Source organism: Coregonus lavaretus (assembly GCF_964263955.1).
Source record: "Coregonus lavaretus genome assembly, chromosome: 26".
Classification (NCBI taxonomy): domain Eukaryota; kingdom Metazoa; phylum Chordata; class Actinopteri; order Salmoniformes; family Salmonidae; genus Coregonus; species Coregonus lavaretus.
Window position 1 is genome coordinate 16619616 of NC_140013.1, and position 18224 is coordinate 16637839.

General features: G+C 40.3%; 1 protein-coding gene across 1 annotated transcript in view; it reads left to right on the forward strand.

The window, feature by feature from the left end:
- pou2af2 (POU class 2 homeobox associating factor 2) overlaps nt 1-18224 on the forward strand; it is a gene marked incomplete at both ends in the record, with an annotated part of 50440 nt that overhangs the window by 20866 nt on the left and 11350 nt on the right. The window contains one exon of the mRNA XM_084142677.1: nt 14082-14182. Within this exon, the coding sequence (XP_083998803.1) occupies nt 14082-14182 (101 nt within the window). The remainder of the gene's footprint in view (nt 1-14081; nt 14183-18224) is intronic.

The following is an 18224-nucleotide window of genomic DNA, read 5'->3' on the forward strand; positions in this document are numbered from 1 at the left end:
GGATGGTGTTCTCGGGGTGATGAGAGGTGTTGGGTTTGCGCCAGACATAGCATTTTCATTGATGGCCAAAAAGCTCAATTTTAGTCTCATCTGACCAGAGTACCTTCTTCCACATGCCTTTTGGCAAACACCAAACGTGTTTGCTTATTTTTTTCTTTAAGCAATGGCTTTTTTCTGGCCACTCTTCCGTAAAGCCCAGCTCTGTGGAGGGTACGGCTTAAAGTGATCCTATGGACAGATACTCCAATCTCCGCTGTGGAGCTTTGCAGCTCCTTCAGGGTTATCTTTGATCTCTTTGTTGCCTCTCTGATTTATGCCCTCCTTGCCTGGTCCGTGAGTTTTGGTGGGCGGCCCTCTCTTGGCAGGTTTGTTGGTGTGTCATATTCTTTCAATTTTTAATAATGGATTTAATGGTGCTCCGTGGGATGTTCAAAGATTCAGATATTTTTTTATAACCCAAACCTGATCTGTACTTCTCCACAACTTTGTCCCTGACCTGTTTGGAGAGCTCCTTGATCTTCATGGTGCCGCTTGCTTGGTGGTGCCCCATGCTTAGTGGTGTTGCAGACTCTGGGGCCTTTCAGAACAGGTGTATATACAGTTGATGTTGGAAGTTTACATACACTTAAGTTGGAGTCATTAAAACTAGTTTTTCAACCACTCCACACATTTCTTGTTAACAAACTATAGTTTTGGCAAGTCAGTTAGGACATCTACTTTGTCCATGACACAAGTAATTTTTCCAACAATTAATTCACTGTATGACAGTTCCAGTGGGTCAGAAGTTGACATACACTAAGTTGACTGTGCCTTTAAACAGCTTGGAATATTCCTGGAAATGATGTCATGGCATTAGAAGCTTCTGATAGGCTAATTGACATAATTTGAGTCAATTGGAGGTGTACATGTGGATGTATTTCAAGGTCTACCTACAAACTCAGTGCCTCTTTGCTTGACATCATGGGAAAATCAAAAGAAATCAGCCAAGACCTCAGGAAAAAAATGGTAGACCTCCACAAGTCTGGTTCATCCTTGGGAGCAATTTCCAAATGCCTGAAGGACCACGTTCATCTGTACAAACAATAGTATGCAAGTTTAAACACCATGGGACCACGCAGCCGTCATACCGCTCAGGAAGGAGACGCATTCTGTCTCCTAGAGAAGAACGTACTTTGGTGCGTAATAAATCCCAGAACAACAGCAAAGGACCTTGTGAAGATGCTGGCGGAAACAGGTACAAAAGTATCTATATCCACAGTAAAACGAGTCCTATATCGACATAACCTGAAAGGCCGCTCAACAAGGAAGAAGCCACTGCTCCAAAAATAAATGTCCTCTGGTCTGATTAAACAAAAATAGAACTGTTTGGCCATAATGACCATCGTTATGTTTGGAGGAAAAAGGGGGTTGCTTGCAAGACGAAGAACACCATCCCAACCGTGAAGCACGGGGGTGGCAGCATCATGCTGTGGGGGTGCTTTGCTGCAGGAGGGACTGGTGTACTTCACAAAATAGATGGCATCATGAGGAAGGAAAATTATGTGGATATATTGAAGCAACATCTCAAGACATCGGTCAGGAAGTTAAAGCTTGATCGCAAATGGGTCTTCCAAATGGACAATGACCCCAAGCACACTTCCAAAGTTGCAAATTGGCTTAAGGACAACAAAGTCAAGGTATTGGAGTGGCCATCACAAAGCCCTGACCTCAATCGTATAGAAAATTTGTGAGCAGAACTGAAAAAGCGTGTGCAAGCAAGGAGGCCTACGAACCTGACTCAGTTACACCAGCTCTGTCAGGAGGAATGGGCCGAAATTCACCCAACTTATTGTGGGAAGCTTGTGGAAGGCCACCCAAAACGTTTGACCCAAGTTAAACAATTTAAAGGCAATGCTACCAAATACTAATTGAGTGTATGTAAACTTCTGACCCACTGGGAATATGATGAAAGAAATAAAAGCTGAAATAAATAATTCTCTCTACTATTATTCTGACATTTCATATTCTTAAAATAAAGTGGTGATCCTAACTGACCTAAGACAGGGAATTTTTACTAGGATTAAATGTCAGGAATTGTGAAATACTGAGTTTAAATGTACAGTGAGGGAAAAAAGTATTTGATCCCCTGCTGATTTTGTACGTTTGCCGACTGACAAAGACATGATCAGTCTATAATTTTAATGGTTTAATTTTAATAGGTTTATTTGAACAGTGAGAGACAGAATAACAACAACAAAATCCAGAAAAATGCATGTCAAAAATTTTATACATTGATTTGCATTTTAATGACGGAAATAAGTATTTGACCCCTCTGCAAAACATGACTTAGTACTTGGTGGCAAAACCCTTGTTGGCAATCACAGAGGTCAGACGTTTCTTGTAGTTGGCCACCAGGTTTGCACACATCTCAGGAAGGATTTTGTTCCACTCCTCTTTGCAGATCTTCTCTAAGTCATTATTATTATTATTATTATTATTATTATTATTATTATTATTATTATTATTATTATTATTATTTTCTATGGGATTAAGGTCTGGAGACTGGCTAGGCCACTCCAGGACCTTAATGTGCTTCTTCTTGAGCCACTCCTTTGTTGCCTTGGCCGTGTGTTTTGGGTCATTGTCATGCTGGAATACCCATACACGACCCATTTTCAGTGCCCTGGCTGAGGGAAGGAGGTTCTCAACCAAGATTTGACGGTACATGGCCCCGTCCATCGTCCCTTTGATGTGGTGAAGTTGTCCTGTCCCCTTAGCAGAAAAACACCCCCAAAGCATAATGTTTCCATCTCCATGTTTGACAGTGGAGATGGTGTTCTTGGGGTCATAGGCAGCATTCCTCCTCCTCCAAACAGGGAGAGTTGAGTTCATGCCAAAGAGCTCGATTTTGGTCTCATCTGACCACAACACTTTCACCCAGTTCTCCTCTGAATCATTCAGATGTTCATTGGCAAACTTCAGACGGGTCTGTATATGTGCTTTCTTGAGCAGGGGGACCTTGCGGGCACTGCAGGATTTCAGTCCTTCACGGCGTAGTGTGATACCAATTGTTTTCTTGGTGACTATGGTCCCAGCTGCCTTGAGATTATTGACAAGATCCTCCCGTGTAGTTCTAGGCTGATTCCTCACTGTTCTCATGATCATTCACGAGGTGAGATCTTGCATGGAGCCCCAGGCCGTGGGAGATTGACAGTTATTTTGTGTTTCTTCCATTTGCGAATAATCACACCAACTGTTGTCACCTTTCACCAAGCTGCTTGGCGATGGTCTTGTAGCCCATTCCAGCCTTGTGTAGGTCTACAATCTTGTCCCTGACATCCTTGGAGAGCTCTTTGGTCTTGGCTATGGTGGAGAGTTTGGAATCTGATTGATTGATTGTTTCTGTGGACAGGTGTCTTTTATACAGGTAACAAACTGAGATTAGGAGCACTCCCTTTAAGAGTGTGCTCCTAATCTCAGCTAATTACCTGTATAAAAGACACATGGGAGCCAGAAATCTTTCTGATTGAGAGGGGGTGAAATACTTATTTCCCTCATTAAAATGCAAATCAATTTATAAAAAAATGTATATACGTTTTTCTGGATTTTTTTGTTGTTTTCTGTCTCTCACTGTTCAAATAAACCTACCATTAAAATGATAGACTGATCATGTCTTTGTCAGTGGGCAAACGTACAAAATCAGCAGGGGATCAAATACTTTTTTCCCTCACTGTATAAACATTTAAACTTCCCCATTAAGCATAATACATTTACATTTACATTTACATCATTTAGCAAACGCTCTTATCCAGAGCGACCTACAAATTGATGCATTCAACTTATGATAGCCAGTGGGACAACCACTTTTTTATTTTATTTTATGGGGGGGGGTGGGGGAGGGGGGGGGGGTAGAAGGATTACTTTATACTATTCCATGTATTCCTTAAAGAGGTAGGGTTTCAAGTGTCTCCGGAAGGTGGTCAGTGACTCCGCTGTCCTGGCATCGTGGGGGAGCTTGTTCCACCATTGGGGTGCCAGAGCAGCAAATAGCTTTGACTGGGCTGAGCTGGAACTGTGCTTCCGTAGAGGTAGGGGAGCTAGCAGGCCAGAGGTGGATGAACGTAGTGCCCTCATTTGGGTGTAGGGTCTGATCAGAGCCTGAAGGTAAGGAGGTGCCGTTCCCCTCACAGCTCCATAGGCAAGCACCATGGTCTTGTAGTAGATGCGAGCCTCAACTGGAAGCCAGTGGAGTGTGCGGAGGAGCGGGGTGACATGAGAGAACTTGGGAAGGTCAAACACCAGACGGGCTGCAGCGTTCTGGATAAGTTGTAGGGGTTTAATGGCACAGGCAGGGAGCCCAGCCAACAGCGAGTTGCAGTAATCCAGACGGGAGATGACAAGTGCCTGGATTAGGACCTGTGCCGCTTTCTGTGTAAGGTAGGGTCGTACTCTGCGAATGTTGTAGAGCATGAACCTGCTTTGATGTTAGCGGAGAACGACAGGGTGTTGTCCAGGGTCACGCCAAGGTTCTTTGCACTCTGGGAGGAGGACACAATTGAGTTGTCAACCGTGATGGCGAGATCATGGAGCGGGCAGTCCTTCCCCGGGAGGAAGAGCAGCTCCGTCTTGTCGAGGTTCAGCTTGAGGTGGTGATCCGACATCCACACTGATATGTCTGCCAGACATGCATAGATGCGATTCGCTACCTGGTTATCAGAAGGGGGAAATGAGAAAATTAATTGTGTGTCGTCTGCGTAGCAATGATAGGAGAGACCATATGAGGATATGACAGAGCCAAGTGACTTGGTGTATAGAGAGAATATGAGAGAAATACAGACCTCCCCAAGAATCTAAAGTGTTCACTCAAGTGTGACCGAGCAATATAACCCAGAATATAAAAAAATAAGTTATTCGACTGAGAGTGATTTGAGAAATACCAATCTTTACAAGGTGGAATTTACGAGAAGAATCCCTATCTGTACATGATACACTCAGGAACCACAGACTATAATTCCAATACAGAGCTCCCCAGAAGACATAATACTTAGCGTGCCGGAAAATTCCACTACATGATGTCAAAAGAATGTCCTGTGATAAGAGATGTGTTATTCTTGATGGCGACTGAGAAAAAAATAACTGTTTATAATTTAATTTTAAAGTCAAATGTGATTTTAATGATTTTTCATGTATTTCACTCATGAACAATGACAAGCACAACTATTGAAGATCAAAGTATTCAGTTGAAAATATAGGCCTATCATTCATTCACAATTACACAACTCTCTCCGAGTTAGCCCTAACCCTAACACATTATAAATGTTATGGGCAAACATTCCAAGGCACCTGCTTTGAGTTTGGCCTTGGAACATTAGCCAATGGAGACAAGCAAGAAGTCTGGCAGAGAAAGAGAGCGAGTCCGACCTGTTCAGAGAGTCAGACTCAGGATCCATCCAATATGGCACCCTATTCCCTTTACTGTATAGTGCACTACTTTTGACCAGAACCCAGGCTCTATATAGGGAATAGGGTGCCATTTGGGAGGCAGCCTCAGTCAGTTCCGAGTCTGACAATGAACTTCGGCAGAGGTATCTCCTAGTCCTCGCATCCAGCCCTTACGTAACAGTGGAGTTGGGGGAGTATGTCAAGCTTTTTGCCAGAGGAGCATCTCTTCCCCTCTACAAGCTGAGGAGAGGAGAGAGCGGAATGTGAACAGGCTGTTCCCTGTTGACAAGAGGGGGAAACAGGGAAAACATGGAGGATCAGAGCCACGGCATGGGATAATGAATGATTCATCAGCATCATTAATGGAGCTGTCACTGAAGACTGAAGGGAACCAGGGGATGGAGGGAAAACATTCTCCTCTCTCTTTCTTTCTTTCTTTCTTTCTTTCTTTCTTTCTTTCTTTCTTTCTTTCTTTCTTTCTTTCTTTTTTCTTTCTTTTTTCTTTCTTTCTTTCTTTCTCTGTTTCCTGTCTCTTTTACAATCTCTTCTTCCTTTCTCTTAATTATTTCCTTTCTCTGTCTCTTTCTCTTTACAGATGAAATATGCCCATTTTACACACTGTGCCATATGAAAGATTTGTTGTACAGAAGCTTGTACACACAGTCAACATAATATAGATTTCTCAATATCTCAATAATACAAATCAATAGCTTTACTCCATGTTTTAGTAATCTCATCATTTTTCTCATCATTTGAGTGTAAAAGATTAAAGATTGAATTTGGTGATGCAGTGGCTGAGTAGACTTTTACTGCCCTCTGGTGTATCCAAAAAACTAATACCAACTGGCATATCTAATGCAATGTTTGTACTGTATTAGAAATGAACCTACTGGTATTTCGCAATTTATGGCTTACTATCACATAAAAGCAGACCCAATCTATCTGATTTTAAGATTATATTGCAGAAATCAGAGGAGGCTGGTGGGAGGAGCTATAGGAGGACGGGCTCATTGTAATGGCTGGAATGGAATACATTTTACGGTATCAAACAAATCAAACATATGGAAACCACATGTTTGACTCTGTTCCATTTATTCCATTCCAGCCATTACAATGAGCCTGTCCTCCTATAGCTCATCCCACTAGCCTCCTCTGGCAGAAATCCACTTTCAGGAGCTGTACCTTTCCAGGTGTAATGTCCAAAGGTTTCCACTGGAGGTCAGATTTGACAATCTTTTAAAATTGAGTGGGTACACAGTCAAACACACTTTAGTAGCCACACCATACAACAATGTGACTCAAGAGACAAAATGTAAATGTAAATGTTATACTTCTTTATTTGCACACATAGGTGAAAATATGATATGTGTACAAATAATAAAAATATATGTACTCAGAGCAAGTAATAAAAATATATTGGTTGCTATTGGCTACTTCAGATTTCCTGGACAGGAAGGAGAGGCTGGGTTTGTGTTACTTTGGGTTTGCTTTACTGTAATACCCCAGAGCCCAGTAGAGTGTGAGTCAGCCAGTAGTAATTCCTGGCAGGTCTTCCACATCCCTTCCTGTTGCCTATTAGGTGTCGGGTGTTCAATGAAGAGATGTGCACTAGGCCACCAGCTTATCGCTCTGGTAGCAATGAGTCACTGATAACGCCACACAACTGTCAACTAGCATAACATCATCCCACTGCAGCAAGACCAGCTGAGCGAACACAGTCTCACCATAGCCATGTGATGGTACATAGTATTATCTCGTTACAGACAGACTGGTTAACAAGACTGTACAATACTTATCTATCACCCAGAGTTGTTTTTCCTGGTAAGGTCACATGATCTGAAAGACGCCAGGACTGAACCATAGACATATAGCCCATCATCACTTCACTGTAGTCCAACAGTGTAACAGACCCTCACACAGTGGCGCAGTGGTCTAAGGCACTGCATTGCAGTGCTAGCTGTGCCACTAGAGATCCTGGTTCGAATCCAGGCTCTGTCGCAGCCGGCCGCGACTGGGAGACTCATGGGCAGCGCACAATTGGCCTAGCGTTGTCCAGGGTAGGGGAGGGAATGGCCGGCAGGGATGTAGCTCAGTTGATAGAGCATGGCGTTTGCAACGCCAGGGTTGTGGGTTCGATTCACACGGGGGACCAGTATGAAAAAAATAAAAAATATGTATTCACTAACTGTAAGTCGCTCTGGATAAGAGCATCTGCTAAATGATGTAATGTAAATGTAACAGGTATCTAGGCTTACAGTAATTAAGTAATACGCTAATTGTGATGTAAAGCTTTACTGAAATACTTAATCTTCATTACTAGGACTTCTGCATCCATTCAGTGAGAGAATGTCCACAATATGCTTTTTCACATATCTATAAGAATATGTTCCAGTTTCCACCTACAGGGTGGAGGTGCCTCTATTCTGTGAATTATGGTAGCCATGTGATTGTGAAGGGTACGCTAATTGGTCCGTTTGAATTAATTGTTTGTCTTCCCTGATTGGTTGCAGCTGTGACTATAGCCAAAGAAGATCTATTATATTGACAAGATAGCCATGTGACCGCTCTAACAATGGAAATACAGTGGCTTGCGAAAGTATTCACCCCCATTGGCATTTTTCCTATTTTGTTGCCTTACAACCTGGAATTAAAATATATTTTTTTTTTTTGGGGGGGGGGGGGGGTTGTATCATTTGATTTACACAACATGCATACTTTAAAGATGCTAAATATTTTTTATTGTGAAACAAACTTGAGCGTGCATAACTATTATTATTTTCCTTGATGGACAAAAAGCTCAATTTTAGTCTCATTTGACCAGAGTACCTTCTTCCATATGTTTGGGGAGTCTCCCACATGCCTTTTGGCAAACACCAACGTGTTTGCTTATTTTTTTCTTTAAGCAATGACTTTTTTCTGGCCACTCTTCCGTAAAGCCCAGCTCTGTGGAGTGTATGGCTTAAAGTGGTCCTATGGACAGATACTCTAATATCCGCTGTGGAGCTTTGCAGCTCCTTCAGGGTTATCTTTGGTCTCTTTGTTGCCTCTCTGATTAATGCCCTCCTTTCCTGGTCCGTGAGTTTTGGTGGGCGGCCCTCTCTTGGCAGGTTTGTTGTGGTGCCATATTCTTTCCATTTTTTAATAATGGATTTAATGGTGCTCCGTGGGATGTTCAAAGTTTCTGATATTTTTTTATAACCCAACCCTGATAGTTACTTCTCCACAACTTTGTCCCTGACCTGTTTGGAGAGCTCCTTGGTCTCCATGGTGCCGCTTGCTTGGTGGTGTCCCATGCTTAGTGGTGTTGCAGACTCTGGAGCCTTTCAGAACAGGTGTATATATACTGAGATCATGTGACAGATCATGTGACACTTAGATTGCACACAGATGGACTTTATTTAACTAATTATGTGACTTCTGAAGGTAATTGGTTGCACCAGATCTTATTTAGGGGCTTTATAGCAAAGGGGTTGAATACATATGCACACACCACTTTTCCGTAATTTATTGTTTTGAATTCTTTCAATTTGGACTATTTTGTGTATGTCCATTATATGAAATCCAAATAAATATAAATTTAAATTACAGGTTGTAATGCAACAAAATAGGAAAAACGCCAAGGGGGATGAACACTTTTGCAAGGTACTGTACATGTCCTCAATGATTGAAGGCAGGCGAGATCAGGTGTGACCATTCTAGCCAATGAGAGGGCAGATATGTGTGTGTGTGTGTGAACAACAGGCACAACTAAGTCGTTTTTTCTCAAGGTTGCCGGAATGCCACGTGCATCCACATATTTTAGTACATTTCTAACAGCCTAAACATTACGAAACTTCTACTCGATCAAATAAGCCTCACGTAATTCGACACTCTCTCTTAGACCTCCAAACAGAAAAGGGCTTATCTCACTCTGACAGATTTTGGGCAGAGTAAATCCTCTCGCTTCGCCTCTTCCTCTCTGCTATAGGGAATGCACCTCCATCTGTTTCCTTCCAGATGGTGGTTCATGGTGCTTCATTTTCTAACCAGACAGAGGGATAGACAGTGACAGAGCTGCTGCTTTCCCACACCACACCTAGTAGTCAAAATAATGTTCATTCACGGTTGACAAATCCTTTATCCAGTCTCTATGTTGTGCCAAAGTGTAGGTATAACTTTAATTGTAGGTACAACTTTTAGTTGTTGGCTGTGGGGACTTGGTGACAGCGAGCAAGGTAGTTAAAGGATACGTTTTCTTTTTCACAACCAAATCTCTATTTTTTATGCAAACGGCATGTCATAGACGGGTGCAGACACCTTTTTTTGTGATTTCATTTGTTTTGATAAACTTACCCAAACAGCGAATCACTTCCTCATCCTCGTTGTGCAGTATGCGGGTCCTGAAAAAACATGAACAAAGGCTCCAAAAACACCCTACAGAGGAGGCTAGTGGGAGGAGCTATAGGAGGATGGGCTCATTGAAATGGCTGGAATGGAATACATTTTACGGAATTAAACAAATCAAACATATGGAAACCACATGTTTGACTCTGTTCCATTTGTTCCATTCCAGCCATTACAATGAGCCTGTACTCCTATAGCTCATCCCACCAGCCTCCTCTGACACCAAAATACATATTTTTAGAAACGGCAAAGCTCTCAGTATAGTGATAAAGGTCTTTAGATGTTGTAGGCCTACACATGAAATTGTGTAATTCTGAACTTTATCCACAACGTTATATTCCATTTTGTGCGACTCAAGCTGTTCCCCTACACAGCTATGCAGGCCGTGTGTCCATATAGTATAGCATAGCACCGCCTGGAGTTTGATAAATGGCATTGGCACTTGGATTGGAACCGGTGCTATTGTCAGATGACATGAAAATTGAGCTCTTTGGCCACACCAATGGTAGGTATGCATAAAAGTACTTCATACCTATGGTAAAATATGCTGGTGGATCTTTGATGTTATTAGCTTCCATTAGTCCTGGGGCCCTTGTCGAGGTCAACGGCATCATTAACTTTGTCAAGTACCAGGGCATTTTAGCCAAAAACCTGGTTGTCTCTGCCAGAAGGCTGACACTTGGCCGCAAGTGGATCTTCCAGCAAGACAATGGCACCAAGCACTAATCAAAATCAACAAAGAAATGGTTAATTGACCACACAATCAACATTTTGCAATGGCCATTTCAGTCTCCGGATATTAACCCCATGGAACACCTGTGGTTTGAATTGAAGAGGGCAGTCCATAAGAGCTGATGAAGGATATCAAGGATCTGGAAAGATTCTGTATGGAGGAATGGTCTAAGATCCCTCCCAATGTGTTCTCCAATCTCATAAAACATTTTAGAAAAAACGCTCAGATTCATTATCCTTGCAAGGGGAGAGTGCTAGAGTATTGAAAACAGGGGTGCAAATAATTTTGACCCCAATAACTTTATTTTTTTATTTCTTAAACAAAATCTCTTTCTCTGAGCAATTGTATTAGTATAAAATAATATAATTTCCCTATTTTTTTGGAGCATGCAATATAACTCATTATTTGTATAATTTGTTTTTGCTCATCTATGTCGAGGATGCCATGTGGAGGATATGCATCCTCCTGAATGCAGCATGTTATACTGATCATGCAGCTTGTGCAGACATTGTTTCTCCTCTGACTTTCTAAGTGATACCATCCTGCAAGTACAGACAAACCTGTAACAATTGACTTAAAGCTGACAGGTATAATGCATTACTACATAACAAATTATTATGAGACTTCATAAAGGCTCAAACATGTTCATAACAAAACAGGGTACTAAAGCATTACACCTGTTGCCTAATACTAATTGTAATTATTTTGCACTATAGCCTATTTATTGCCTTACCTCCATAACTTGCTACATTTGCACACACTGTATATATTTTTTCTGTTGTATTTTTGACTTTATGTTTTGTTTTACCCCATATGTAACTCTGTGTTGTTGTTTTTATCGCACTGCTTTGCTTTATCTTGGCCAGGTCGCAGTTGTAAATGAGAACTTGTTCTCAACTGGCTTACCTGGTTAACTAAAGGTGAAATAAAAATACAAATAAACTTAGTGTGACTGAAACTTTTTCGATATATCATTTTAAGCTTTTACATTGATAGCTTGAGGGGGAAATTTGGCATTGTGAAAAAATACTTAGAGCCCAAATAGGCCTAAAGAATTATGAAAACATGTTTCAATGTAACAAAATAGAATGCCTTCCGATGAGTCTCTTAGATGCTTGTGCTCTCCTCTAATCTTGCCTGTAGATGCAAATAGTCAAAAAATGTCCTACCAATCATTTGCATGGAAAAAGGTCATTTGAAAAGCTACATACACTCTCCATCAGTGGAGTATGTGAAGGAGTCCATAAAAGTTTCCAGAGGTGGAAAAGCCTTGTCTTTAGTATGATTTTGAGCATAGGTACATCCACACTTTCACTGGAATAGAGGACTGGCCTCCTCAATCTTTGTAGTACCAGACCTGAAACTGCAGCATCAAGGAAACCGGTAAGGCAAAATGCAACCATAACACTGATTCATAACAATTTATGAGATACTTCCATAGTATATAGTTTTGACAAATCTATCATCATCCATAAAAATGGAATGCCATCTTCCTTAAGTGTATATATATTTTGTTTGTTTTTGGTTTATGCTGTCAACTAGCATAACAATCTGATTTATGCCATTGTCATTTTTGTAAATTACTAGTGTAAGGGTTGAGATGAGGTGTGACCCAGGTGCGGTGCAGGATATACAGTAGGCAGTAGGCAGTGATGGTGAAACAAGGATCTTTACTGGTGGTCCCAAAGCCCAAATACAAAATAACTGACTTATCACGATAAAAGAAAGGCGGAGCAAATAAGTCTCCAAAAACCGTCTGACAGCCAAAATACGAAATACTACCTAAGACTGAAACAAATAACGAAACAGGGAGAACACTTCTCAAGTACCTGTACATAGGTCTCTGATCAGAGACTGAGTAGTACTGCTGGACATAGAGAAACTAGCAGCGAAAACTGAGCAAGGGAACACAGGGAAGTGAGGGCATAAATACACAGGTGAACCGATAGACACAGGTGACACCAATTGGATGATGATTAGTCCCGACTGTGAGTGAGGAGGTGCCTAAGGATGACACCTAGTGGGTCGCTCCGGAACTGCGACCCCCTCCTGTAACAGACTAGTATCCTTCAATATAAAAAAGTTAATTAATTAAATTACCTGGAAAGCAAACATTGTGCTTTGTAAGGTATTGGATTGATGTATTGGATTGTACTTTTCATACTAACAAAACTGAAAATATAGTACTGAAGAGTATTGCATCGGGAAATATGGTAACAGTGTGTCATTTGAACATAAATATGATTGTTTATTAATTATATCTAAAGATGGCAATGCTTAGCTGTGACTAGTACAAAGCATAAAGGACATGATGATGCTGAATAGTATGCAGATATTGTTTTGGTCTTGGGTGTCCAGTGTCCAACCCTCTTTTCAATTCATAAATAATTCAGTTGGATATCAAATATAGCAAACTGCAACACCCAGAATACGATATCATTATGATCTGATTCCAACATTAATTTCTGAATTTCAAAACTGTTTGGCCATATGATGATCAACATTGCTATAGTAAAATAGGAACTTATCTTACAACTCCATTCATAAAGCTTAGATATTTTACATACTGTACTGTTTTTTTTGCATGTGATTTCCTTTTGCATGTTAAAGTGCAAACATAGTCTATAGTATGCTCACTAGGAATATGTTCAGGGGGGATTTGCCTACAAATCAGGCTGGAGACATATTTGCTGTTGAGATTTATGAGGTATATAAGAATAAATATTGATACTTTGATGCTTCTTTCACTAGGCCTATTTCAACTACTTAAAATGTGTGAGGGGCTATCCAGTGTATGAAAATGCCATCACTGTTAGACAATGAGGTAAATTTGTACTAAATTACTTTCTATAAACAGTCAATTTGCATTGACCAAAGCCAAAGCCAATTGCCATGCCATTTACACATGTATCCCAAAAGGCAATTCAGCTATGCATAAAACTGTGAAAATTCAAGTGAATACATGTTTGTGGGAATGAATTAGGACTGGCACTAAGCTAGAGCAGCATATTATCTGTAAAATACATAACCAGCAATATTTTGTACTTGTGTTATATTTGTATTTTACTTTGAGTAGGTACAATTTGAAGATACTTACTTGAAGCTAATTTCTAAAATACTTACAATATAAGTGAGCCAAAACAGAAAACAATAAGTGCATAGTATGTTTAATTTAGGCCTCCTGAAAATAATAGTTTTTCTGACCCGATTTTCATATACTTCAAGAGGTTCATAGAATGTGTTCTAACAATGCACTTGAAGCATACAAAATGTTAAACATTTGTATCAAAATAACTAAAATTTTAGGCTATCCTCGTGTTAGGAGTGTATGGAGATGTTTTTAATGATGAGAATGATCTCATAATTTTCAATAACCACCACAGAGTAATGAATGTAGAATAATGTATTAACTTGTATTACTTCACACTCGAATAATGAGTCAATTATATCTGTGTGTGTGTGTGTGTGTGTGTGTGTGTGTGTGTTTGTTTGTGTGTATGTGTGCGCATGTGTGTGTGAAATATTTATCTTTCTTTTTCTCCAGAATATTCTAAAAGGGTCTATCAAGGGGTTAGGGTCAAGCACACAGTGAAAGATCTACTGGCAGAGAAACGACAAAGACGAACAAATGGACCAAGATATAGTGTGAGTACTCAAAGTAAATCTTGTATGATTCGCTTTTGTATTATCTTATTTTTTAAAATTAATTATTTCTTTCTTTCACTGACATATAACCAGATAGTTGATGTCTGTTGGCGAGACAATAGGGTGTTGTCCTTCAATTTTCAGACTTATTTACATTTAATGTAATTTTTATACTAACGATTCATGACCATAATGCCTACCTATAAGTCCCTCGGCAGTGTATCTTTATTTCTCCACTTCTCAGCCATGACTGAAAGTTAAGCCTATAGGTAAATACCAGAACATAGGGTTTAAGAGAGAAAAACAAAGCCAAGCAGACCCATGAAATCCCTACAATGAGCAGGAAAACAATAATACCCAATGGCTAATGGTCATGAACTCTAGGAGTCATGAGGAGGATAGCTAACACAAACCCTTTTTGGTCTGCCAGATTGATCTATGCAAAGTCAGATTCTCGCACACCTGCTGACCGATATTGTTCTCCATGCAGGCCACAGACAAGACAGTCATTGTTTCCTCAGACACAGCGAAATCGGCCTATGAGACATCTGCCTGAGCAAACAGGAAAAGCTTTTCATCTCCCAAGCTACCTGTCAATGCCCTTTACAGGACTTGTTTTCTGTTACCTTTGGCATGTGCACTCACTAGACACTAACTAAACTCTTCATGGAGATATCCTGATGAGGGATAGACAAACAGTGAGGTAGATGCCATTAGTTTCAACATCAACTTTTCTTTAGCAACTGTCATACAACACATTGCAGCCCATCATGCTTCACAGATCAGTGCTTTATGAATACCTGTGGTTGGTGATGTTGGTTGGTAGTTGCAGTACCATTTCAAGGCATTAGCATCACCCGAATTATAAATATATTTTTGGTAGTGCGTTAGCAGTTTTCCTCTTATGTGGTGCCCCCCAACAAAATCTTGCTTAGGCCCCCAAAATGCTAGAAACAGCCCTGGGTAGTTGTTAGCCTCCCCATGCAGGTTTATCGTGTCTCTCCATTAGGTGCTTTGCTGTGAACTTGGAGAACATGATTTCCATACACAGCCTTCAGAGAAGCAATGAGGCATAGACCTGATCCACATGGGGAAGTCTTGGTATGGGCAAATTGCATTCAAATCCAACCATCAATGTTGCTTGCCTTCCAGCCAACACAGCTTATACGCAAACAAAAGAGAGCTTGTCCTCCTTTCTAACCCTCGCTGTGTGTGTGTCTCTTTAAAAGTGTCACTCCCTGTAAGTGTACAGTATATCCCCTTTCTAACCCACATACAAACATTTATACTATACATTCTAATAAGCTTGCTATAAATGTAATGCAAAAAGTGTCTTCAATAACCATAGACAGAATAGAGACTTGTCCTTTCTATATCTTTACTCTATCTCAGACTCCACGGCACCCAAGAGGATAATAAAGCCATTAAGAAGTGTATTAAACCCCATAATTAATAATTCTAACTGACTTCTGCATTATAAGCTCTTTGTAATGCTATCATAAACGTGACACAATATCTGCTATAAAAGTTAATGAGGGTTTATTTTTTTCAGTCCATGATGATAATGATCTTATCTGTTTTTTGTTTATTTCACAGAATGTCACTGTATACTTTGTTACTGTCCATGTTATGTGTTCACATCAAACATGAAAAAAGGCCAGCACTCACTTGGATCACACTTTTTTTTGGATAGTCCATCTGTAGCTGCTCTACAGATTGTAATACTATCAACAAACTATCTACTGATAAGCAACTGCTTGCTAGGGTTCAAGTTAGGTTTAGGCCAAGGTTTAGAGAAAGGGTTAGGGTAAGGGTTAAGGTTAGAGTTAGGGTTAGGGTAACAGTTAAGTTTATGGTTAGGATAATGGTGAGGGCTAGGGTTAGGGTTAGTAGATAGTTAGTTGAAATGTTACTTAGGAAAAAGGGTTCCAAAATGATTATTTGCGGAGGGATAGGGTACTACCAAGAACAATTTTCATCTGAAGAACCCCTTTTGGAAGACGAGGGTTCTTTATAAGGCAAAGGGTTCTACCTATAACCTTATTCATGCTAAGAACACTTTTTTTAGAAAAAAGGGTTCTTTGATGATTCTTTGGAAGGAAATAAGGATTATTTGGAAGGGAAGAAGGGTTATTTGGAAGGGAAGAAGGGTTCTACATAGAACCCTTCTGAATCTGAATAACATTTTTTTTTATAGTATTTTTTTTTTCATTCTTTAAAATAGTGCCTGAGCGTTAGTCTTTACCTCAATGTTTAAACTTTAACATCAGAAGTTTGCATAATCTCATAATTTTAAAATATAGATGTGAGAATGTTTTAAACTGTACCTATATGGGAATATTTCTAAATGTATCTGGTATTCCCTTGATCATTGTACATATACAGTACTGACATAGTTGATATCTTTACCATGATTTATTTCTTTCAAATAAGTATTTTCTGTGATTTTATTGAGCAGTGAGTAGGAGAATAGAAGGGAGTCTGAGTGAACCAGCAGTGTATTGTATGGTACACAGCAAATTGGTCACTTGGCCAGTGTTACCTAGTGTTGATTTTCAGTGTAGCATTTCTAGAGTTGATTCAGGAGTTGAATTAACTCTGTAAAGTGGTGAAAGTGTGATTGTGTCATTTTTACTCTGTGTAAAGTAAAACACTCAAAACCACGCCCATCATTATAATATTTCCCAGCATGCTCTATTGCAGGTTATTTTTCAGAATTGTTTGTTTCAATATCAGTGTTTTTGCATTGATTGGTTGATTAATCTTATGCTCCACAAAAAATAAATAAAATACATTTTTCTAAACGTATCCAACATTTGCAAATAATGCTCGTAGAACGGTTCATGAAGGGTTCTAGGAAGGAACCCTTCAAAGATAAGGGTTTTTGGTAGAACTGTTCATAGAGGGTTCCAGAATGAACCCTTGAAAGATAAAATGGTTCTTGATAGAACCCTTCATAGAGGGTTCTACAATAAGTAGAACCTTTAGAGGATAAAAAGGTTATTGGTAGAACCCTTTATGGAGGGTTATAGGAAGAACCCTTCATGGAGGGTTATACAGTGAGGGAAAAAAGTATTTGATCCCCTGCTGATTTTGTACGTTTGCCCAATGACAAAGACATGATCAGTCTATAATTTTAATGGTAGCTTTATTTGAACAGTGAGAGACAGAATAACAACAACAAAATCCAGAAAAACGCATGTCAAAAATGTTATAAATTGATTTGCATTTTAATGAGGGAAATAAGTATTTGACCCCTTTGCAAAACATGACTTAGTACTTGGTGGCAAAACCCTTGTTGGCAATCACAGAGGTCAGACGTTTCTTGTAGTTGGCCACCAGGATTGCACACATCTCAGGAGGGATTTTGTCCCACTCCTCTTTGCAGATCTTCTCCAAGTCATTAAGGTTTCGAGGCTGACGTTTGGCAACTCGAACCTTCAGCTCCCTCCACAGATTTTCTATAGGATTAAGGTCTGGAGACTGGCTAGGCCACTCCAGGACCTTAATGTGTTTCTTCTTGAGCCACTCCTTTGTTGCCTTGGCCGTGTGTTTTGGGTCATTGTCATGCTGGAATACCCATCCACGACCCATTTTCAATGCCCTGGCTGAGGGAAGGTTCTCACCCAAGATTTGACGGTACATGGCCCCGTCTATCGTCCCTTTGATGCGGTGAAGTTGTCCTGTCCCCTTAGCAGAAAAACACCCCCAAAGCATAATGTTTCCACCTCCATGTTTGACGGTGGGGATGGTGTTCTTGGGGTCATAGGCAGCATTCCTCCTCCTCCAAACACGGTGAGTTGAGTTGATGCCAAAGACCTCGATTTTGGTCTCATCTGACCTCAACACTTTCACCCAGTTCTCATCTGAATCATTCAGATGTTCATTGGCAAACTTCAGATGGGCCTGTATATGTGCTTTCTTGAGCAGGGGGACCTTGCGGGCGCTGCAGGATTTCAGTCCTTTACGGCGTAATGTGTTACCAATTGTTTTCTTGGTGACTATGGTCCCAGCTGCCTTGAGATCATTGACAAGATCCTCC